Consider the following 24,952-nt stretch of genomic DNA (forward strand, 5'->3'; position numbering starts at 1 on the left):
AGTGATGGGCCTGAAGGGGCTGGGAAGGGGAGGGGCCTGGGTGGGTGTGTCCACAGCTACGCTTCCCAACCATATTCTGCATGGTGGTGCCACTTCCAGGGTTTCTCATAGCCTTCAGGATGTTCCAGGGGTTTCTCAACGGCAAAAAGGTTGAGAACAGCTGCTTTAAGGAGTCTCAAAGAGGCTTATAATCATATTCCCTTCCTCTCCTCACAACAGACCCCCATCTCGTGAGGCAGATGGGACTGAGAGCGTTCTGAGAGAATTGTGACTGGCCCAAGGTCGCACAGCAGAGTGGGGAATCAAACCCGGTTCTCCAGATCAGCTTCTCTTAAGGGAAAACCCCCAAGAGAGTCAGCTGGGAAGTTCTGCTCAGGTTCTATTGGAATGCTTATGCAGCTCCCATTCATGGGACAGATTTTGGTCAGGAGAACCTGCTAGTGGAGTTTTTTTTTAGTGGGAAGGAATGTTATTCAGATTTGTACCTGACCTACCAAGATACTTAGGATTGGCCTTGTTCTCCCTTTGCTGACGCTTGCTTTTTACCTTTGTGCCTCTGCCTACAGATTTTCTGAGCATCTGCTTGAGTGTGCCAAAAGGAAAAGTCAAAGCCTCCTCCAGGAAGGTTTAGGTCAGCTCACCTTGGCAGCAATGCTTGGAGATATATTTAAAGTAGGTATCAAGTAGACCACAGGTGAGAGCAGACATACATCATATGAGCGGTGAGCTTGCTGTGATAGTACGCTCACTGTGACCTTTTCTGCGCCTCGGTGTTGCCGTTGTTTCCCGCAAGCTGAATCCCCAGCTGATGCTCCAACTTTGCAGCATCTCTTCTGCAAAAGGGCATTTATTTTGGGAGGGGGGATTTTATCTTAAATTCAGATCTGATCCTCCCCATGTTTCCCATGCTCCCTTTGAAAAGGGATTGTTTGGCCCTGTCATCAGCCACAGAATCTCCTGTCCCTCCCCCCCCCGTGCATGTTCAGTGATGTTGTAACATTATAACATTGTGGGGTTTTTTTAAGGCTGTATTATGGGGAACAGCATGGTTGCTGCCATTTCAAAGGTCCCCCGCTCCTCCTTAGTAGCCAACTATGAAATTGGACACTAATTCAATAAGTATTGAAAATGCTACGTGTCTTCATGTACTATGTCTGAAATGGAACTCCCTCATTTCTTTGCCTATGCAGTGATGTTATAGCATCATAAAAACAAATGGCTGTTTGTATTGTGGGGGGAAATATTGTTGCAACTGTTTCAAAGGTCCCCTGCTCCTCCTGGTAATTATCAAACTGGACCCACTAATTCAGTAATTATGAAGCGCGCTTAATGTGTCCTTGTGTACTTCATCACTGATGGAACTTCTGTTTTTTGTGTATGCAGTAGTGTTATAGCATCATAAAATTGTAAAAAACAAAAAAAAAAACAGCACACCACAATCCAGAAGCTATATATTTCTTCTTCTAAGCAGAGTTTAACCACTCAGAACGGCAGGATATAAATATTTCAGTAAATACATAAATCCTAAGCAGAGTTGCATCTTTCCTAAGCCCATTGATCTCAATGAATTTAGAAGAGTGCAGTTCAGGTTAGGATTGCACAGTAAATTATGGGCTCAGCTCCCTATAGTACTGGGAGCTCTGGGAACAGGCCTAATTGGAATTAGGATGACATGGACTAGCCCCCTTCCCCAGTGGCTCAAATAGCGGCTCACGGGGGCCATGTTAGATCAGGAACATGTTGAGATGGTAAGGCTTAAGGCACCTCCCCCCGTGCCATGAAGAGGGTCCCAGTACACATGATTTGTTTAACATTACCCCTCCCCCCGAAGAACCACAGGGACTCTTTCCAGAATTCCAGAATTCCCAGAACAACATGCAATTTAGCCCTAAATTAACAGCAGGGGATGGAAAGTAACATTCTGTATGATGTAGTGGAAGACTCAAAGTGGGCAGGTTTCGGAAAGCATTCTGCTCCATCTGGATCCCCTGCCAATTACTTGCTGAGATTTTTGGTGGTGGTGGTGATGGGGAAGTGCATGTAAGAATTGAGATCGGAATGTCCCAAACTTTAGCCCATTGAATTTTGACCTTATTGTATTGTCTTTGAATTTTATTCAAACTGGTTTCATTCACACTGTGTTCAGATTAGCTCCTCTTGGGTCTCTGCCAGTGCCAGCTCCTCAGCCTGCCGTCCTCCTAATCCCTCTGTTTGTCGCGCACCACAATCATCTCCGTAGCGGCTAATTGTGATGGCCCTAAGTGAGGGATTAGGATTTTCAAGTGGCGAAAGTGCAGCTGAAACAAGCAAGGCCTTAAGGAATCAGGACTATCAGTTACACAGCATGAAAACGCGGCCCGGAGATTTTACACAAGAAGAAAAACGCCCGCCACAAGAACCAATTTTGTTGGGCTTTGGTGGGGCATTGTTCAGAGGCAGGGCTTGGAAAACACTCAGCAAGATGAGCCGTTGAATCAAAAGCGGGGGCTGTGTGAAAGCAGGGCAGCATTCAGCCGCTGCAGCTTTTGCCTGTCGCTCGGAAACTGTGACACGTTTCTACACAACTGCAACTGATGTGCTGAACTGCAGGGGATATGTCCAGTTTCTCCAGAGACCTTGCTGTTTGAAGTCTTAATGGCTTGCAAAAGAAACATCATTTTCAGGAAGGCAAACGGTAAAGCTTGGCCCTACTCGATGCACTGCTCCTTGGCCTCGTTGGTCAGTCATGTCCTGGGTGTTCCATGCTCAGAACTTTATTCCCAGGAGCACAGGGGCCCAGTTTGGATTGGGACTGCAGTGTGGGAAGGGGCAACCTAAGCCCTTTCCCCTGCTCCATTTTCCTGGCGTGAAATGCCCCACTGGAGAAATTTATTTTTTACTGCTGCGTGAGTTTCCCCAACGGTGCAAATAGTGGTCCTCCAGGGCTATTTCAGGTCAGAGCAACGGGAAGGGGGAATTAAATCCCCGCACACTGTGTGCTCCAGTCTTAATCTGAACCGCTTCTGAGCACGCAGTGTTCTGAGCATGGAACTTCAAGACTGTGTCTGTCAACCGGACTTGGTGATGAATCTGGGAACAGCTTGTTTTCGAGTTGCAAACCTTCAGCAGCCCACATGTGATCCACTGCCCGACCCTTGTACCATCGAAGACCCTAGAGGTCAGAAAAAGGATAAGCCATAGATTTCTTTAAAAATCAGGAATGGACATCATTTATTACTGCTGCAAAAATTTTACGGGTTTGTGTGGCAGGCTTGTAAAATGTGCTGAGTGCAGGGTCTGCACACTGACAGGCATAACGGGAGCAGACCAGCTGTATTCCCTGCCCCATGACAGCCTAGCTGTGGTGCGTGGGTGCAACATCAGGGCTCCTTATGAGTCCTGGAAGTGGAAAACTATGCAGGGACCCCCCTTTTCTTTAACCTGGCGTGGTGAAGGTGGACGCAAAATGGGCATCGCCAGGGCTGGCATTAGGCAAGTCCAGCAGTTGCCCCCACCACGTATGGAGAGCCAGACCCCGAATCCATTATGTAGTCTTGGATTTACCCTCCCTGCTGCTCTCCTGATTCTCACATTGAAGATGTCTCTTGTTGCAGCAGTAAGGAAGCAGCAAACTCTTGCTAGACGGGGGCATGCGTCTTGCACAGAAAAGAACACACTGTAGATCTTTGACCCTATGACCCACAAAAATGGATGATAACAGGAAAGCATAAGATTCCTCGAGTTCCCTGTGCCCTGAGTGATGTGATCCCTCGCATTTGCAGCTCTTGGAGCTCCTCATGTGGTCTGATGAACCCACAGATGTGCCGGGCAAGTGTTGCCTCTTAGATCAAAGGAGAAACTGAGTCACCAAGAGGGTATTGTAATCTGCTTGATCAGATCCGATTCCAACCTGGAGCCCCTTGCGGCCCACCACTTCCTTCTCTAGCCGCAGACGAATATCTTCAAAGCGTGTGGTAGACTTCCTTCCCAGGCGTGAATAATTCATCAGAATACAGCTTTCAAGTTTCCATCCCTCCCTTCATTCTGGCCATTCCCCAAACGCCTTCCACGCCGAGAACGAAGGTGGGCTACATCCGTGGCCACCTTCACAAGCCTGTCAGCATCAAGGCGAGCAGGTCTGCCATCTGCGTTTGGGTGGAAGCCGGCACAAGGAATTTGGTTCGTCTTATTTGTCACGTCTCCTCCTGCTTTTAATCCAGAAGGCACCAAACTCAGGTCATTGCTGCAGTCTGTGACCCCTATTAGGCTGGTATATGAAAAGCATTTAGAGGCAATAAATGAAAGCCAGCCCAGAGGCCATGCAGCCGGTTTCAATCTTTATAACATCAGAATAGGGATACTTGGTTAGAAGACGTGGAGAGGAGATGGAAGCTGGTTTTGCAGGAGACACGGCAAGCTGAAGACTGAATCCAGGCAGGAATGGGTCCGGGAGCATCAGATTAGGGAAGGATGAGGTAGGCAAATGGACAGGACTAGAAACGTAAATTTAAAATATTAGTGGCTGGTTTGGAGGAAGTGTCAGAGGAGAATCAGGCTGACAGAGAGGTTCATGCCAGGAAGCTGAGCTGTTCTGAAATCAACCTTAGCCGGGATTTCAGCCAGTGTAGCCAAGGGAACCAAAATGAGAATCTTTAGAAACCTTTCAAAGCTTATAATAGATACATAATCTTTTTTCTCTGTTTAACATATTTATATCCTGCTTTTAAAATCATCCAAGACAGGCTGGAGAGACTGTTTTAAATTCCCTCTTGTGGAGAGGCAGGATTTGGCACCCACGTATGGCAGGTCCTTTTCAGTGCCTGCCCCAGAGCTCTGAATTACACTTCTTCAAAGAATTTACCTTGTTCCATAATTGCAGTAGTGTTATAAAAGAGGGAAGACTTTCTGCTTCGGTTGGACTTTGATTATTGCATCTGATCTTCCTGGGTTTTTTCTTGCTATAGTTTCCCCCCCCCACACACACACACACACACAATGCACATACAACACCCCCTTCCCACCATTTAAAACATCTAACATTATCACAATAAAACAATGAACTCCAAAACCCCAATAAAATCAAGATGGCGGTCAAAATCCCTCTGCTGCAACTGTAACCCGTAGGGGCCAGAAAACTGGGAATGATTTAAAAAAAAATAATAAAGGGGTAGAGCAAATAGTGGGCCTTGGCTGTTCTAATGCCTTGGCCTACAACCCCGGTGGTGGTGGTGGTGGTGGGGGGGGGGGGAGACTAGATTTTTGATCCCCAGTACTCATTGTGCCCAGCCTCAACCAAACGCCCAGTGGAAGAGCTCCGTCTTGCAGGCCCTGTGGAACTCAGAGCGTTCCGACAGGGTCCACAGCTCTTCCAAGGAGCTCATTCCACCAGGTAGGGGCCAAGACAGAAAAGGCCTTGGCTCTGGTCGAGGCCAGACGTGCTTCCCAGGGCCCCGGGATCATCAGCAAATTCATACCCGCAGAGCGAAGCGCCCTGCGGGGGGCATAAGACGGAAGAACATACTGCTTAGCAAGAACATACCGTTCTTAATTGCTGTGTTCTTAATTTTCACAGTACTTTACTCTTTTAAAATTGTGTTTGCTCTAAAATCTCCCCTGTAGGTAAGCTACAACTATTTCTGTATTTCAGAGAGAGGTGGTGGTTTTCCTAAGACCCACAATAGGTCCTCTGCAGAGGTGAATGGCCTTCCAGATCCAAGCCAGCTCCTTATGTTCTCAAGCACCCCCATTCACAAGTACTGTATCAAGCTGCAGTGACTTACAGACACTGTTTGTCTGTTTGCTTTGGGGCCAGAAGTCAGAGCCATCAGTCCTCAGATTAACTCAAGGTAGATTTCCTTCAGCTCATTTGTAATGAGATGCAGCTGAGCGGCCATGTGGCTTCTTGTCCCCAACTGAGACATTGCAGCTGTTCCACAGGCCTTGGCTAAGAGGAAACCAGCAGACGGGAAAGTGTTGGGGAGGTGGGCTCTGGAAGACCATTCTGTGACTTTCCAAGTAGGTCGCTTGGGGGGGAGGGCCCCGCATCCTCATTCCCACCCTGCCTTTCCTTTTCAGCTGGATGTTCGGAGGTTCTGGCAGCCTCTTGACCACTGTTTGGATTTCTCCTTTCCTTCCTAGTTCCTGACATTGTGTGTGGCATCCCAACCTCACGGCTATTCGGACCACCAGCGTTTGGCCTTCCTCGCGGTGCTGTGCCGGCTCAGTCTGGACAGGAGCCTACAGAAGCAGCCCCTCTTGGAGCTCCAGCAGCTGCTGCTGGTCTTGCTTGAAGGCATCGGAGACTGGCAGGAAAAGGTACTGGCTGCTTTGACCAGGGGGCTTGTAAACAGGGGTGCAGTCAGCCCAACACAGTGAAACTAAACAGGGGATGCTTTCCCGTGTGCTCTGCTCGCCTCCTGTTCTTTATGGGAAGGTGCAGTTCCTTAATCACCTGTTTCAGAAACAGCCATAGAAAAGAAGAGAACTGGAGAAAGCAACCTTAATGCAATACATTACAAGGAAGCTAAATTAAACAGGAGCCCCGTGGGATCTGAAGGGCTAATGAAATTTATTTTAGTGTGAGGTATTGAGTCGAAGCTCACATCATCAGATCCATAGTATGTACATGCACAGAAGATGTATGTCTACAATTGAATTTTACTGCAACAGACAAATGCAACTACCCCTCTGGATTTATTATAAGGAGGGTCATGTGTTAAATCTGCATCCCAACTATAGATGCTGAAGAGGAAGAAATTGCATGCTAGTGTCCAGGAAGAAATTGACCACATAGCTGAACAAGATGCATTGTTAACCATAGGTGACCAGCAAAAGTGAGAGACAAAGTAGAATCAAAATATTGTCAGAAAACTTGGGCTAGTAGCATGAAACGGAGCAGGAGAGTGACTCATAGAATTCTGAATCCAGTAGCACCTTTAAGACCAACAAAGATTTATTCAAGGTGTGAGCTTTTGAGTACAAGCACTCTTCCTCAGACTTGCACTTGAAAGCTCATGCCTTGAATAAACATGGCTACTTATTTGAATCTATCCTCATAGAATTCTGGGAAGGCATCAAGTTGTCCACTGCAAACACGTGTCTCAGGACACTGAAAAGATGACTGTATATGTGAACATCACCTCTCTGCAGCTGATTTATGGCGACCCTATAGACTTTTCAATGCAAGAGATGTTCAGAGGTGGCTTACCATTGCCTTCCCCAATGTAGCAACCCTGGACTTCCCTGGTAGTCTCACTTCCAAATATTGATTGTGGTTAAGCCTGCTTAGCTTCTGAGATCTGGCAAGATCAGGCAGGCCTGGAAATGAGGCCTCGAGAATTGCACACGGTATTCCAGGTGGGGTCTGACCAATGCGGTACACAGCGGGACTATGACATCTTGCGATTTCTTTGTGATGCCTCTGTTGATATAGCCCAAGACTGCATTCACCTTCTTTACCACCGCTTCACACTGTGCTCGTATTTAGCTTACAGTCTACAAGTACACCGAGATCTCTTCCACACCCACTTCTACCCAGGAGTATATCTCTCACCCAGTATGCATGCATCTTCTTTTTGTGACCCAGATGCCAAACTCTGCACTTATCTTTATTGAATCGCATCTTGTTCTCATTTGCCCACTTTTCCAGCATGTTCAGAGCTTGTATCTTCTAGGGTGAACTCTCCCTAGAAGCTAAAATGACCAAACTGAGGCTCCTGTTCTTTGGTCTCCTTAAGAAGACAAGAGTCACTGGAAAAGACAATAACGTTAGGAAAAGGGGAAGGCAAGCAGGAAAAGAGGAAGAGCCAACATGAGATGAATTGGCTCAGTCAAGGAAGCCTCAGCCTTCAGCTTGCAAGGCCATTAACAACAGGATGTTTGGGAGGTCATTAATTCATAGGGTCACCATAAGTCGGAAGCGACTTGACAGCCCTTAACACATACCCCGTGCTAAGTTTAAATGAATGGCTGGGGATGTTCTGATGTAAGCAATGCCATTTTGTTACAGTCCCGTAACATGCTCCTTGTTCTGCAACTCTTGAAGAGGCAGTGCAATCGCCCCGTCAGGAAAAGCTTCATCTGTTCGTTCCTGGGTGTCGGGATGCTGTCAAAGGCTCAGGAGCAGAAACAAATGGTGGCAGCATGGAAAAATGGAGTTGGCCAAGTGGGCAGCAAGGAGTGGTCAAAGCATGGCCTTTGCCCCACGTGCCATTTTATTCAGGGTTGCCAGTGGGCTGGAAGGGAACCGTCCTGCCCCTTTAATAGAGGCTTACTGGGATGTTATTTAGCAGATGATCTTATTATTGAAATGCCATGAAAATATTCAACTTCCCACATCCACATGTTAAGCCTGTTGAACATACTTGCTTCGGCCGGCTTGATTACCATTTTTTTTTTGTACACAAAAAGAATGGAACTAGAGAGGGGATGCCACCCCACCCCCCTTTCACTTTTTTGTCCCTGAGTGGTGTGATGATAAAAATCAGTTTAGATCGGGTTCCTGCCATCCCACCCCTCCCCTGCCTCTACGGCATACTTCATTGCCAAACTACAATTGGGTTGCCGCCTTTTGTTCTCCTGACAAGGCTCTGATGCTTTTAGCAGCTGCGCAACAAAGACGTTTGGTGAGGAAAGCTTCATCTGTTGCATTTCTGCCTTCACGTGCCCCATAAAAGGACAGGAATCCAGCTGGAGGGCCTTATCTCTAAATGGGTGGCTATGCAGCAGTCCAGGGCGGGGGGTGGGGGGAAACGTGTCCGGGCGATGTGGAAGAATCCGGTGCTGACACTGGAATTCTGGCTCGTGCAGCTGCTGCAGTCCTTCCTTGGCAGCCCTTTGGTCCCCTCTCTGCTGGCAGGTCCTCTTGAGCTGAGCTCACAGTGCTTTGTGGCTTTTAGAGTTTGGAAAGGCTCACTGAGCCTTTCCAGTCCTTTCCAAAACGTGTTGTGTTTTAGAACCATGCGAGGGGAGTTGTGGCGGGAACCCCACCGGGATGCTCCTCGTTGGCTTCTGCCTTATTACTGAGGTTGCAACTGACCAGGCAAAACAAAAATTCCCGTCCCTCAAATCGCGATTTAATAGGCAGCAGCGGGCCGTCGGTTCTTTCCACGGCACGGAGGTAAATAACTTCGCCTGAGAATTGCTGCAGAGCAAACGATCTTCGAGGACAGCTGGAAAGACCCGTTTAAAAATTAGGAACTTTATTCTCTATCCACAATATCTGTTCTTTCGGTCCCTTTAACGTGTCTTGTGTGTGTGTGCGGCCCTTAGAAGGAAACACGTGGAGATTTGCTCCAGCGGCAGGGCAGTTTGGATGGCAGGAATTGACTGAAGACTGCAGATGACAGGGCTTATGATAATAATTATGATGCTAATAACACATGTTATTAAAAGCACCTTTCTATGTAAGTGCTATACACCAAGTTGAAAATGGAGGGCCGCCGCCTGCAGGCTTTGAACGTTATGATGTATTTGCAATTCTTTGTTGTCCGTAGTGACTTTCTACAGCAAAAGACTCAAACCCAAATTATCCTTACCTACTGTGGTCCTGAAACCGCTCCTGTCTGGGGATATTAGGACCCATCTACTTTGTTTCTGCCCACCCCCGAGCCACATCCCTTGTCTTGCCCTGGAGTCTTGCTGACACTTCTTTGTGTCCTGCCTCTGCATTCGACTCAGCCAACAATAATATATTCCATTTAGCGGCTTAATTAATGACAAAGCTTAACGAGCCTCTGGCGCAGGTTTTGACTCGGCAGTTCCCTGCCGAGCCCAGCAGCCCCCGGTTGCTTTCCATGCTTTTGGCTGGGGCTGGCATGCCTGACTTGGCCACGGTCACCGCAACCTGCTGGGCGAAGGCAGGCGCTGTGTTTAGACTATTCCATTCTCCCCTCTTCCCAGCTGCAATCCAGCCTTGAACACAGCCCTCAAAATGAAAGAGGAGGTGAACCCGTCCATCCATCGGTTAGGAGATGTGGCAGCGTTTCTAGGTGCAATTCAGCTTCATGCTGCACACTCGCATGCAAAGAACACCAGAATGGCATTGTGCCACAGGTTGCTTCTGTTTTGCCTACATACTTCTGCACAGCAGGCTTCAAGTCTGTTCTGTCGGCTGATGCAATCTCTGCCACAATCAGGATGCCAGACTTTTGCTTTTCGGTGGGGTTTTTTTATTGCAATAGTCTTATCCCCTCTCATCTCAGTGGCTCAGAGGCCCTCAGAGGAAGGGTGCAACGGTTTGCAACAACAATTAAAAATATTGCTCAAGAACTCGCTTGTTGAAATATCATCAAAAAAGCCACAAACGACCAAAAGACCATAATAACACCTATCATCATAAAAGCCATAAGCAGCCAGAAGATCATAATAACACCATGGCCAGTCAAAACTATTGCTAGGACCTTTCTCCAATGTCTTTAGCATGAGCTTCTGAGATGCTCAGGAGCAACCTAAGCTCTGCACAAGATCAGGGATTATTTTTTGCTTCTCTTCCTCCTCAACTTTGAGTTCAGGGGGTTCTCTTAGGTTGAGCGATAGATGGATAGATTTTATTGTGTTAGCCATTGGCCATCACAATACTGTCAGATCAAAAAAGGATATAAAGACATCAGATAAAATAAAATTTTAAAGGTTACCTTCATTGGCAGCACAGCATATACAAACCCCAGAGTTCCTCAAAAACCTGAAGTGAAGGAGATCATTTGCTCTATATTGTAGAGGTTCCCCAAGCACCCTGGTAACTAAGAACAATTCCTTGCCCCAGCTTCCATCTTTAGTGGAGTGCTGCAGCTCAATACACTGACCCATGGAAGAAGGGATGAAGGTGGACAGCAGTGGGTTTTTGGATGCCTGCTGAGAATCTGGCCTAGCCAGAGAAAAGGAGAGAGCATTGCTGAGCTACATATGTGTATCAATCTTCTTGTTACTAGTCAGTACTTCCCCAGAGCCTCTTCTGAATCGTAGTACAGTGGATATGACAGGATTCTTTTGTTAGAGAACCCTAGTCCCACATCACAGAACTACATTTCCCAGGGTACCACGGGATGAGGGAATTACTTACTTTGTAATTTCCCCTCTTGGAGAATTGAAGTATATCTACAGCGCACAAGCTGAATTCTCGGACAGGGAAGACATTCAGAGGAGGGCTGCAAGACCATTTGGGGTAGACAATCCTCTCCGCCCTTTCCTCTCCAAGCAGCAGTCTGCTGGGTGTCCTACCCCCACATGTTCACAACTGACATGTCTTTCCTTTGACAGCTACTGGAATTATGCAAGTCCCTCTGCCACATCTCTGAGCACCATCACAACTTGGTGGCCGTCATGCGCCTCTTTCCTGACACCACAGACCGAGGAAGGTGAGTTCATACTTGCGCAATGAGAAGTTTGGGTTGACTGGAGGGGAGGGTATCTTACCTGAGAGATATTGGAATCAGCCTGTCTGGGTTTCTCTGTATTTTATTTCTACGTGCAAAGGACAAGTTGGCACAAGTAGATGCTAGACTTAAGTATCCAGGTGATGCTTGCTACGATACAAGTAGTGTTACTTTGCACTGGGATGTGCTGTTATTTCAAGGAGTTCTATTCCATTCATTCCCATTCTTTTCACTCTGCTCACTGTCTTTCTCTTATCTGAATGGACTCTCGGCTCCTTTCAGAGCCTCCTTTGTCTAAATAGAATGTTTCTACCTTGAGAAATATGTGTTTGGGGGAAAGGGTTGGCAGGGGCATCCATTACCAGTTGTGTTGTTTAGGATGAGGAAAAAATTGCAACTTGAAATGGATTGCTCTGTCTTCCAGAAGGGTAAACACAACTGACCATGTCCTTTTTTTTTTGTGTGGTGGAGGAGGTAGCAGTTGTGGAAGAAGAAGTATTGGTTCTTATATGCCACTTTTCTCTACCCGAAGGAATCTCAAAGCGACTTACAACCCCCTTCCCTTTCCTCTCCTCACAACAGACACCTGTGAGGGAGGTGAGGCTGAGAGAGCCCTGATGATGCTTCTCGGTCAGAACAGCTTTATCAGTGCTGTGAGGAGCCCAAGGTCACGCAACTGGTTGAGTGTGGGGGAGCGCGGAATCAAACCCTTCCAACTCTATGATTCTGTGATTCTATGAAACCCGGCTCGCCAGATTAGAAGTCTGCATTCCTAACCACTACATCAAATAGTAATGATGTCTTTGGCTGGCACTGATTTGGTGTAATGGAGCTAACAGAAAGATGAGGCGCTCAGAAGATTCCCTGGCCACTGTTTGCTTGAGTAGGAGGGGCAGAAGAAGCAGGGGTTAGGAGAGCAGGGCGGGTGGGGCATGAGCTATGAGAAATCAGCAGGTTGAAGGAAACAGACAGAATTAGGAAGGGGAGGCTGGTTGGATGGGAGGAAGGTACAGAGGGGGACTTTGATGGCAGAAGGGAGGTAGAATGAGTAGTGATGGAAGGTGTGTGTGGCCAAGGGCTGCTGAGACAGGGAAAGCCTGAAGTTCAAAATGCAGCTGCTGGGGTCCTCACAGGAACTTATCCGAGGGCCTATGTCCAGCCTGTGCTGAATCAGCTGCATTGGTTTATCAGTCAGGTTCAATATTCTGGTTTTGACCTTTAATACCCTTCATGGTCTGGGACCCACATATCTGAAGGACTGCCTGTCATCCTACGCCCCCCCCCAGGGCCTTACGCTCTGCAAGTACCAACTTATTGGTCATTCCTGGGCCCACGGAAGCTCACCTGGCCTCGACCAGGACCAGGGCCTTTTCAGGCCTGGCCCCACCCTGGTGGAAGGAGCTCCTGGAAGAGCTGTGGGCCCTGCGGGAGCTTTTGGTGTTTTGCAAGGTCTGTAAGACTGAGCTCTTCCACCAGGTATATGGTTGAGGCCAGGGCATGGAAGATCAGATGGCCCCCCAGAAATCTGCTGCCACCACATTTTTTAGATCATTGGCTGGTGGTAGGTGGCTTAAGTATCCCCCTGGCACCCCAAGTAGCTGCACCAGGGAGAGAGGGTCTCTGTTACTGCCATGTTTTTGTAATTCGTATGTTGATGGTTTTTAATGGTGGTTTTAACAGGGATTGTTTTTATTTGGGCTCATTATGTAACCTGCCATGTGATGGCTTGACAAGACATAAGATGGACGGACAGACAGACAGAAAGACAGACAGACAAGACCTGTGCATGATTGGTCACTATGGTGGCCTTCCAGCTCGCGTGTGATATAAGAGATGGCCACCAACACACTACTCTGCTGTGTGAGTGCTGCTGCCACCGTCCAAGTCAAAAGTAGTAGGGGACAATTAGAGAGAGAAGGGGCAGTTCCACACTGACCATTTTATTCTGTAATTGCCATTATTTATTCATTCAGTTCTATCAGACAATCTGGTGTTCATTTTTTTGAGAAATATATTAATTTGTAAGTGGATTATTACAATGTTAAACAATAACATTAAAATAATGAACAGTGACTTGGGTTGGCTTAGAAGGGGAAAGCGTTGTTTAAGCTATCCATGACCCTGGGGACAACAAATCACAATCAGCCATTGATTCCTGAGTGTCCAAAGAGAACCAATAGGTTGCAAACAAAGGAACGAAGGGAGACTTGCAGGGAGAAATAGAGAATTTGCGAACGAGGGCTTGTTTTGAAATAATTTACTTCTAGTCAGTGGGGGCAGATTTTATGAGGAATGTATTGCTAGACTGTTGTGTGTAACCCCTGTTCCTATTCAGCAGATGGTGGTAAAGGGACCCCTAACTCTTAGGGACCCCTGAAAGGTCTTAGTGTGGAACTAACCAGCCTCTCAGGCACTGCCACCGAAATATGGGCAGGGTCATGGAGGGGGGAGGGCAGCAGAGGAGGACAAACAGTGAGGAAGAGTGAGAGTGAGAAAGACAGATAAGAGAAAAACATGCCTCCAGTAAGGATGGGGCTGTCTTCCTTGGTTCCTTAATGTGGGAAGAGGAAGGTGGAGAGCACACAGGTATTTCCAAGTCAAACTGATTGCTTGCAGCCAGGTAGTCCTACAGATCTTTTAAAGTGGGTGGAATAAGAAGTGGGTGAGAGCTGTGAGGAGCTGTGTGACTCCCCGGAGGCTGTGGGCTGACTTATTGTCAGGGCTTTGCAGAGAGGGAGAGGAGATTAGAAGTGACCTGAAGTAGGGCAGAGAATGTTGAGGTGCTAGATTAGCTTCAGTGTCCTAGGAACCACTGTATCCTGCATATCCCCAGGATATTTTAATTGTCCTTCATCTCCTCCCTTCCGTGCTTGTCCTCTCTGTGTAAGCCAGCTTGCGGAAACAGTTGCTGGAAGGGAGTGGGCCAGATGAGTAGCTCCGTATCTCATCCGTCGCTACGCAAAGGACCCTCACCCCTTGTCCGAAGCATGCTGCTATGGAGAGGCCCTGTTTCCTTCCTTGGGATGGGTGGTGGAAGTCTCCCAAGATTCTCTTTTCCTTTGCACATGGCTTGGGAGAGGAAAGGCGCTCAGGCCACCTATTTCTGGGGCCAAGAGTTCAAGTCCCTGCAAAGGGAAGCAGAGTGGCGGGCAAGAGCGTGATGAACTCCCATCTCTTCCTCTACGCAAGGGCCGTTTCCACTTTGTTCTGCTCCTTCCCATTGAAGGAAGCGGATATGGCAGCTCTCAAGGGCTCCAGGGGAAATGAGGCTGTCTGGTTCAGAGGAGGGAGGGACCTTGGGATTTCTGAACAAGCACTTGGCAAGACGCTGCCCTGCAGGCAGTTCTGTGCACATTTACTTTGGAGGGGCTTCCTCTCAAGTAAGCACTGTAACTATTTAATTTACTTAGGTGTGTATACTCTGTTAGTCTCCGCAATGGGGAGCCAAAGCAGCTTTCCACAGCATTCTCTCTGCCTTCATTACATCCTTGGATGAACGGTCCCGTGAGACAGATTTGGCTGAGACTCTGTAACCAGCCCAAGGTCCCCAAGAAGCCTTCCATGGCGAGGTCTTCCAGATCCTTGTCCAATTCTCCAAGCACTGCACCCATGCTGGCTCTGTCCAACTACCAAAAGGGAGCCATTAGGCCCCTGGTTGTTCTTCATTCACGTATACCTGTCAACCGAAATTAGAGGCTGTCGGACTGAGCAAAGAATTTTTCGTTGAATTAGGTATCTGTCTTCACTCTAAAGGTTCCCTTCCCTCCTGTCCCTCAGTCTGTTAAGTGCCTGTTTGCCACACTTACCACAGGGCCAAAGCCCTTTCCAGTTCCAGCAAGCTCACCTTCCTTTTCCATTACTCCATCTGCTACCCTGGACTTGGGTTGCTGGAGCCAAAAGGGATGGACAGAGCAAGCAGCCTTTTTGTACACAGATCTGTGCCAGTCTTGTTCTTCATCTCACAGCCACACAGATACAAAGTCATCCTTATCTAGTCCTTGTGTTCCTGTGCTTCGTCCGGTCTCTTGTAGGCACACGTTGCTAACCTCAGTGGTTGTTGCCCAAATCTGGGATTGCTGTTAATGTGAAGAAAGCATTTCGGGACCATCTTCCATAGGCATGAAGCCCTTCTTGCTAGGGTAGTGGGCTGCATGCCTGCAGCAGCCCCAGTGGCGAGCATCAGAGGCCAGTCATAGGTGTTGCTTTGTGGATCATTTAGGAACAGAGAAGAAGAAGAAGAAGAAGAAGAAGTACTACTACTACTACTACTACTACTACTACTGGTGGTGGTGGTGGTGGTGGTGGTGGTGGTGGTGGTGGTGGTGGTGGTGGTGGTAGTAGTAGTAGTAGTAGTAGTAATAGTAGTAGTAGTAGTAGTAGTCGTGAGGCTGAGAGAGCCCTGATATTACTGCTTGGGCACAACAGCTTTATCAGTGCTGCGGTGAGCCCAAGGTCACCCAGCTGGCTGCATGTTGAGGAATAGGGAATAAAACCCGGCTCATCAGATTAAGAGTCCGCACTCCTAACCACTACACCAAGAGAAGACGAGTCTTCCTACCCAGCCCTGACTGCCACATTATTTTTTTCCTTATCATTGTGCAGACTTTAAGGCCTAATTAAGAAGCAGTGTGTCATCCTTGGGCGACAGCAATGAGCTCAAGGCACTCTTAGGGCCTATCCAGGCATTACTCCCCCTCTCCACCTCGTATGGTGAGGATAACAGATTACGGAAGAAGCCTGTCATGCAACTCCCATTCATCCAAGTGTTATTTAAAAAAACAAAAAGACTTTCCCGATAGATCGTGCCTTCTGGGCTGGATCTGCTTGCCTCTCACTCTGCTGCCCCTAAAGTTACCCCCAAATCCTTTGCCTGGGTGAGGCGCTTCATCGTAGGGCTGCTCTGATCTTGCTGGGTGCAGAGATGAGGAAGGACAGCAGAGTCCAAGATGGCTTCCAAGTTTAATTTCTCCCTTTTGAGAAGGTAGAGCAGTTCCTGTGTTTAAAGCAGATAAAAAACTCTACTTAGCTTCATATAATCCTGACAGCTCTGAACAGGCATTAAGCACTTTATCTCCGTTTTACAGGCACAAGGGGTGAAATGGCTTCGTCTGTAATGAGATATTAGTCTGAAAAGTGACTTGACGTCTCCTGGCTTCCAACCGTTTCCTCCTCAGTGTTTGCGTGAAGGGCCAGGACTCCTGAGTTCTCAGGTCACTCACCAGAGCCTCTAATGAGATGTGGAAGTGCAGAGTGTGAGGTTCTCTCACGTGTTCAGTCTGCTTGTGTGTGAGGTGGTCTTATCTGTCTGTCATACCCAAGAACATCCTCTTCTTCCATCCCCTCCTGTGGGATTTTTTCTGAACATCCAAGCCAATGAGTGTTGATGACCTCACATGATGGCCTCTTTGTGGCTTTAAGGACCAGGCTCCATGTTGAAGATGCATGGCTGGGTGTCCCAACATTATTTTAACATGAAACGGGAGCTGTGGGCAGGGGACAGAGTGGGGCTCCAGTGGCAGGATTCAGAATGAGCTGATCTGTGGGCTGTCTCCCTCTACCTACCCCAGTAGGGGAAACTACAGGTGCAGTACAGCTGTCCCTGCATTTTTTTCCTCTACAGAGGCTTATAAATGTTGAGAAGGGGTTCTGTTTGGTGAAGAAGAAGAAGAAGAAGAAGAAGAAGTAGTAGTAGTAGTAGTAGTAGTAGTAGTAGTAGTAGTAGTAGTAGTAGTAGTAGTAGTAGTAGTAGTAGTAGTAGGGACCTGGGGATCCCCCAGATTTAAAGCTCATGTCCCGACCACAGAGATCAGTTTCCCTAGATAAAATGCATGCTTTGGAGGGTGGGTTCTATAACATTGTACCCCGCTGTAATCCTTGTCTTCCCCAGGCTGCATCCCCAAGTAGAAAGCCAGCTTGGTATAGCGGTTAGGAGTGCAGACTTCTAATCTGGCAAGCCGGGTTTGATTCTTCGCTCCCCCACATGCAGCCAGCTGGGTGACCTTGGGCTGGCCACGGCACTGATTAAGCTGTTCTGACAGAGCAGTGATATCAGGGCTCTCTCAGCTTCATCCACTTCATGGGGTGTCTGTTGTGGGGAGAGGAAAGGGATGGCAAATGTAAGCTGCTTTGAGACTCCTTCGGGTAGAGAAAAGCAGCATATTAGAGCCAACTCTCCTCCTCCTCCTCTTCCACCTACTACTACTACTACTACTACTACTACTACTACTACTACTACTACTACTACTACTACTACTACTACTACTACTACTAACCTGGATCTGGCAACCCTAACCCCCACCACCTCCTGGCTGTCTGAATCAGGGGACCTCCCACAGCAGTTTTTAACATAGGGACAGAGTAGCTCGGGGGTGGGGTGGGGTGGGGTGGGGGCATGCTTTTCAAGATCAGGAAAACGGCATGTGTTTTGCTGTGGCCCCAATCCTGGTGCATGTGTGTGAGGAAGGCTCCCTTGCAGTTGCTGGTTAGTGTTGAAAATTGCTCAAGTGAATCTCCTAGAATCTTGTTGCGTTTGGCTTTTAGTGCCGCCGCCCCCCCCCCCCCTTCCCTGCACAAGAATCATTTTGCACTCTGCCGAAGTGCAGCTTTTCTGGGGCAGAGCTTTGGAGGGTGAACCACTTTCTGAGGGGACCCCCCCCCTACCTTCTGTGCTGCGTGATGCCAGAAGCGGTGGAGAGTGTGTGGCATTTCCATCTGAAACTCTTGCCTGCCATGATTATCATTCCAGTTTCTCCTCCTTCGGAATCTATATATTTTTTTGTTTTTCTTATTTATTATTATTATTACTGTTCTCAAGGTTGCAAAATCTTTCGTGCTCAATCCCCCACTGACAAGCCCTCTGCAGGCATCCGTATTTATAGAAAGGCGGTGGGAGGGAGTCGGGGAACAGACGAGAAGCTTCCAATTAGCATTTTTAGAAATGCCAAGCAAACGTAATGTAGGAAGCAACTATAGGTAGAAACAGATTTAACCAATTGCCTCTTTCCAGGGCTGCACTATTGTGAATAATCCATATGCCTTCTCTTTCTCCTCCCCCCACCTCCGCAACGATGAACGGTGGGCCACAATTGACCAGCAATTTCTCATGCTTACGCCCCCTTGAAATAGGCAGGAGTTATGCGGTTCCTGTTCCTTACCATGGAGCTTGAGCAAGGGAGCTTAAAAACACAGAGGGGTCTTCTGTGCAGGACAAGATTTTATGGCTTGCCCATTGCTGGGGACGGCTGCAGAAAAAGGGAACCAGCAACGGGGGGCGTCTGTCTGGCAGATTATTCTGCAGGTTTCAGAAGTTGCCACCTCTCTTCGCCTGGCCACAAGGACTTTTGCAAATTTTTTTAACGCTAGAAGATCATTATATGGACGTGACTGTTGTATAAATAGGTATAAGCAAGTTCTCAGAATTCCCAGATTTCGTTTTTAAAAAGTCTCTATCCACTTCTTTTGCAAGTATATGCCTTTTGTCCTTGTGACTCTGCAAAGGAGAGGTCCAGAGATTTCCTTTTTATTGAAAGCTGAGAATTCAGAAGTGTTGCTTCCTGCCCGTCCTCCCCTCCTGCCAATCCTGGGAATGGTGGGAAGGTCCAGACCATTGCTTGTGTGCACCGCAGTGGGACCTGAGGCTGTGACTTGGTGCCTGCCATGCCTTCTGGACCCAGCGATGGGAGAAAGCCCCGCCTGCCACTTGGATTCATGCATGCAGCAAGGTCCAGGGCTCTGGCTTGCCACACACCACGCCAATAGACACCTCTTCTTCAAGCTACACATCCCCAACTTTCTCAGCCTCCCCTTGTAAGGCATAGATTCCAGCCCCTCAACCATCCTAGTCACCCTCCTCTGGACACGATCCAACTTGTCAATATCCTTTTTGAACTGCTGTACCCAGAACTGGGCACAATTTTCCAAATGAGATCTAACCCATGAGGAATAGAGTAGTATTATAAGGACATTTTGCATCCCCCCACCCACTCCCGTTTTCTCAAGTGCTAATGATCCCTCCCAATTTAGCATCTTCTGCAAATCTGATAAGGCTCCTTTCCCACCTTTATCCAAGTTGTTCTCTGTGGGTTTCAGCTTGCTCCACTATACCTCCCTCCTTTTCATGGTTCCTGAAATCTGTTGTCTGAAGCAGCGGCTGTCTCACCTTCCTTGTGGTCCAGTTGCCTTTTTCTCCTGCTCCCCACTGCCCCCTAAGTCTCCTGTGGGCTCTTGACCTGGCAAAGACAGCTGTTCTTGCTCCCTTCCCCTTCCCCCTCTTGCAGCAGATCCTGTTGGACAGCAGCCCAGCTGGCTGTGTAATCACTGCTTTCGCCAGAGAGGTTACTTGGAGTTGAGTTTTATTTTTCCCCTTTGGTAGCTGGGATCAGCCCACAGGCGTGGAGCCAGCCAGGCTCCCAAAGCGTAGCAAGAAAGAAAGGCTGTTGTACAGTTCACTGTCCCTCCCTAGTTCCAACAGGCTGCCTCCGCACAAAGCCAAGGCTGCCCCCTAAAAAGCCTCCCTCACCACAACACTTTCTGGCTGCTTTGATGCATGAGGTTGAAATCCGCCTTTCATCCACGTTTGCATCACTCATCGGCAGAATATGAAAGTGGAAAAGAGAGAGAGGCCCTTAATGCATGCACATCTTACTGCAGATTTTCAGAGGTGTAAGCCTTTAGCCTTTAGATTCTGGGCCCACTTTACACACCATTCTTTTTCTTCCAGTGTATTTATTCTGCAGCCACATTAAAAAAAATGTACTTTTCTAAATCAGGGTGGAGCATCACTTGTGACTTGTGGGGGCTGGCGTCAAAGTTTTATTTTTCTAACACAATTACCCTACCACAGCAGCACAGCAGCGCCCAGTAAGCACCGTCCATGTAAATCCTCACAGTTCAGGTTTTGCTCATGCAGTTTAGGGTTAGTTCAGTGGATGAAAGGTAGCAGAAAGGAAGGAAGGCACAGGGAGGGGGGAACCAGATGTTGAAATGGACAGTTTTTGGACAAGCAGCTGCAAAGCCCCGTTTTTCACATTGCCAAGCACTAGTTCTCTGCTGTGTTACCAGCCACGGTGTAAAATGGGAAAGAGTCTCATGATCTCAAAATATGGGGGAACATGTTGAGTGTACAGAATGCATGGTAGAACCCACTGACACTGGCATTGCAAGCTGGGATAGTTGGCAGCGTGTGTGTGCATGCACATCTGTGCAAAGTTGGCTACAACTCCACCACACTTTGCACAGGGCTGCAATTTGTATGGGGGAGGAGTCCTCTGGCAGAAGCTCTGAAGAGATTTTTTGGTCTTTTCCCACTAAATTGAAAGGGGTGGGGGTATTTTTGGCATTGCTCTAGCACAGTTGCATAGTGATGCACATTTCATCCCTTTCCTTGCAAATTTGTGTGATTTTCTCTTTGTGAGTCTCTAATTTGATCCCACATACTGGATGTGATCTTGGCATGTTTCTATAGCCCGTCTGTGCAGATTACTCTCTTCTCCCAAATAGATCGATCCCAAGTAATTCTTAAGTTCAGCAGTTTGCAGATGTTCCATGTGGCTCCACTGCCATTTTAATGTTAGGCTTCCAGAGACTGCCAACAAACCCACCTACCCCTTTATTCACTAAAGCATTAAAGGAAAAAATGTTTTCAAAGTTTTAGGCTTCCTATCCCGATGTTTGTATCTCTTTAAATTTCATGTCCATTTCATTCCACGCTGACAATCTCTACCCCATTTTGTTTGCATACAACACTGAAATCCATTTTTCTTTCTTCTTTTTCTTATCATTAGATGCATAGTGTTTTTTGAATACTACCCCTTATGGAATCACGAGTCTTGATACTTAAAAAAAATAATCTCGATCCTGATTTTGGGGGGGACTTTAGAGTGGCATGCTTTGTGTCACAATTTTGGGAGAAAATTATTTCTGGCATCACCTGCATGCTTGTCTGCCTATTCGTTGCTCCAGTCTGTTCTTAATTTTACAAAATTCACTTTTCATCCCCTGGAAGAAGGGATAGAGAGGTGGGTGCGAGGGCGGGACATTGGAGGCAGAGGTAGCACTTCTTTTCCTCCACACATTTCTTTCGCTGGTGGCTTGCTTGTTGCTCTCCTGTAGCTTGCACTTTTTAGGTTGGGGAATCCACTTTATATGATTCCCCAACTAGTGCTTTAAAATGGAGGATGGAGCAAGCAGTTTGCTGCCTAGATGCTGGATGTTGGCGATGTCATGTGGAGCGGCCGGAATATAACGACTACCTAAGGTAAGCATTTCACTACATTTAACATGTGTGGAATTGCCCTAAGAATTTCCAGCCTTGCTGATTCTGGCCACAAGAAGGCCTTTGTACTGCAGCCGAGCATTTTGAGCAAAATGGATTTTCCATTCTCATTACAAAACAACTGAGACAAAAACTGTTATAAGAAGACTCATGGAAACATTCCTACACTTGACCTTAGCAGTGAGCTCTCTCTACTTCTACTAATAGTAATATTTACATAACACCAGCAGTGTGTCAGGAGCTGCATGGCCCTTGTCAAGAGGGTTGACAGTGTAAAACAGGAATAGACAAGGGAGGTTAGGCGCTGAGTTTATTATGAGCACTTGTCAGTGGAGAAAACTGTCGAATGTCAGTGGGGGGGGTAGAGGGTGATAACGCAGATGTTTCGGATGAGAATCATGGGGTTAAGTGGGGATGTGGTTTAGGAGGAGGAGCAAGTGATCTAGGGGAGTTTGTCTCAGGCTTAGCAAGAAATAGCACGGCAGCAAGGACAAGTGGTCAGAATAAAGGAAGGAGGGAAAGGGGCCTGTGAGCTTGAGCATGATAAAAAGCATGAAGCAGAAAGAGAGAAGGAATCTACATATTTTGAAATGAAGATGTATCATATTTCTTAATTGTCATCCCTAATTATAGAAAACCAGCAGGTAGGAGTGAACTCACTCTCTCCTTGACATGTTAGCTGCGTCTAGACATGGGTTTTTTTGATGCAGAGAACATACAGTTTAGCAGGAACATCCTGGCAGGAGGGATGGAAGACCTGTAAGTAAGACGCTGTATGTGGAATGTCCCAATTAGCACATGATGAAGTACATAGGTTGGGTCCTCTTCCTAACATGAATTGCAGCATTGCCTCATTTCCCAAGCCTGTGGGGACACTATTTGACCTATTGTGAAACCCACATGAATTTCCCAAGTGGGCTGAAGAGGGGTGCCCTTTCTCCATGTGTGCAATGGCCCCATCCACATCAGGTATCATGTACATGGGAACTGAGGAGAACCCATGACTGACGTCTGACTGTTAAAGAGGATGCGGACTAAACCCATGTGCTCTGTAGTATACGGACTGGCAAAGCACCCACTGAAAAGAGCCTGTGTGATTCCTGTGGGTATTGGAGGACCTGGGTTGGAGCCCAGCTCAGCCATGTTCATTAAGTGGCTTTCAGCAAGTCACTTTCTTTTGGCCTCTAGAAGTAACTACCTTCCCGGCTTATGCGTCAATGATAGATGAGGCAAGAAGCGGTTTTGGACAGGTTGGGCTGTGAATCCGAAGTCCCATCTCATCCATTAAGTATTGGACTTCTTTCTTCAATTTATTTCCTGGGGTTTGGCCAAACAATAATGCAGTTAGGAGAATGTCTTATAGAATCTGTGTGGGCCAAAATTATCAGTGTGAGGTAAGCCTCCTGAGGTAGACGTTAGCACTTGTTGTTGGATGCGTCAGCAGTTGCTTCTGGAGGTACTAAATCCTCTCATATCCCCACTTCCCAGTTTAGAGGTGCTTTAACTCAGGGGTAGTCAACCTGTGGTCCTCCAGATGCTCATGGACTACAATTCCCATGAGCCCCTGTCAGCATTTGCTGTTGACTACCCCTGCTTTAACTGAACCAGAGAGAGCTGAATCGAAACCTCTCTGCCACCCTCTTCTGAGATCGTTAAGGCTTATTTATTATTGCATTTTTATACCAAAAAACCTTGGGGCAGTTTACATGCTGCTAAAAACTGTCCTGAGCCTCATTATGTTAAATATAATAATAAATAAATAGTTATAAATCTGGATAAAACCATAATCACAGTTTCACAAAAAAATATAATCAAATACTTTAAAACCTTCCTGTCCTCTACCATTCCCCAGAGTCCATTTAAGTTTGTACCTAATGCTTCAGTGACTCCATCCAGCCACCTCATTCTCTGTCGTCCCCTTCTTCTTTTGCCCTCAATCTCTCCCAGCATTAGGCTCTTCTCCAGGGAGTCCTTCCTTCTCATGAGGTGGCCAAAGTATTTGAGTTTCATCTTCAGGATCTGGCCTTCTAAGGAGCAGACAGGACTGATCTCCTCTAGACTGACCGGTTTGTTTGCCTTGCAGTCCAAGGGACTCGCAAGAGTCTTCTCCAGCACCAGAGTTCAAAAGCCTCAATTCTTTGACGCTCGGCCTTCCTTATGGTCCAACTTTCGCAGCCATACATTGCAACTGGGAAGACCATAGCCTTGACTAGACACACTTTTGTTGGCAGGGTGATGTCTCTGCTTTTTAGGATGCTGTCTAGATTTGCCATAGCTTTCCTCCCCAGGAGCAAGCGTCTTTTAATTTCTTTGCTGCAGTCCCCATCTGCAGTGATCTTGGAGCCCAGGAAAATAAAATCTGTCACTATCTCCATTTCTTCCCCATCTTCCCCATCTATTTGCCAGGAATGTCTATCTATAAACATCTATAATTTCTGACATGATAGGTCAGCAGTCTTCCTTCTGTGGCCTGCAGACCTTGTCAGGCTGCCAGTACTGTTTGTCACCCTCTCGGTGGCCAGTCCTAATCCATTTCCCTCTAGAACCGTAACAGCTGCCCCTTAATCTCTTAGAGATGAGCCTTCCCGAACAAGAGCATTTCATCTCCTATCACCTTTCCCTCAAGATTGAGGTTAAAATCTGCCGTATACTAATGAGGGCAGGAAGGTGTTGATTTGGTGGTGACTTATTTTGACATACAGCATAGGCCTCAGGTTTTAGAGATGCCAACTGGGTAAATTCCTGGAGATTCGGGGACCAGTGTCTCTGGGGAGGGATTTGGGGAGGCATGCCACAGAGTCTGCCCTCTGAAGCAGTGATCTCCGTAGACTGGACATCAGTGACATTCTGGGAGGACTCCAGGCCCCATCCGGTAATGGCAACGCTGTTCAGACTCTCTCAGTCTGAGGTATCTTTCTTTGCTCCACTATTGATACCTTTGGAGAAACCCACTACTTGATTCCCTGTTGCTCACTCTGATGCGCCGTGACATAGTTTTGACAAGGGCTTGCTTTCTCTTGCCAAAATCGTCTTCCTCGGTTATCCTTCCCTTCTCCCAGGTTTGCAGGAAGGCCTCCCCCTCTTTATTTGGCAGGTAGAATGGCCTCCTTGCTTGCTTTCACTGCTAAAAGAAAGCAGCATTTCCTTATCCCCGCCCTTAGTTGCCCCTCATTCTTCGCCAGACACACGCATACGCAAACTCTCCAATCATTCCTCTCCCTGGGCCTCCTGCCCTTATAAATCCCCGCAGCGAAGTTCTCAGGCCTGCTATTAGACATGTGCCTGTCCGGTTTCCCTCCCCGCCTGAGCTGCCTCTCATGTTAAATTC

At 47.5% G+C, this 24,952-nt stretch overlaps 1 protein-coding gene across 8 annotated transcripts in view; it reads left to right on the forward strand.

The window, feature by feature from the left end:
* FAM178B (family with sequence similarity 178 member B) overlaps window positions 1-24,952 on the forward strand; it is a 186,268-nt gene that overhangs the window by 92,344 nt on the left and 68,972 nt on the right. For all 8 annotated transcript variants that reach the window (XM_077306258.1, XM_077306265.1, XM_077306260.1 and 5 more), the window contains 3 exons: window positions 567-672; window positions 6,118-6,294; window positions 11,236-11,333. In XM_077306258.1, the coding sequence (XP_077162373.1) occupies window positions 567-672; window positions 6,118-6,294; window positions 11,236-11,333 (381 nt within the window). The remainder of the gene's footprint in view (window positions 1-566; window positions 673-6,117; window positions 6,295-11,235; window positions 11,334-24,952) is intronic.

Source organism: Paroedura picta, chromosome 12, assembly GCF_049243985.1.
Source record: "Paroedura picta isolate Pp20150507F chromosome 12, Ppicta_v3.0, whole genome shotgun sequence".
In the NCBI taxonomy this organism is placed as follows: domain Eukaryota; kingdom Metazoa; phylum Chordata; class Lepidosauria; order Squamata; family Gekkonidae; genus Paroedura; species Paroedura picta.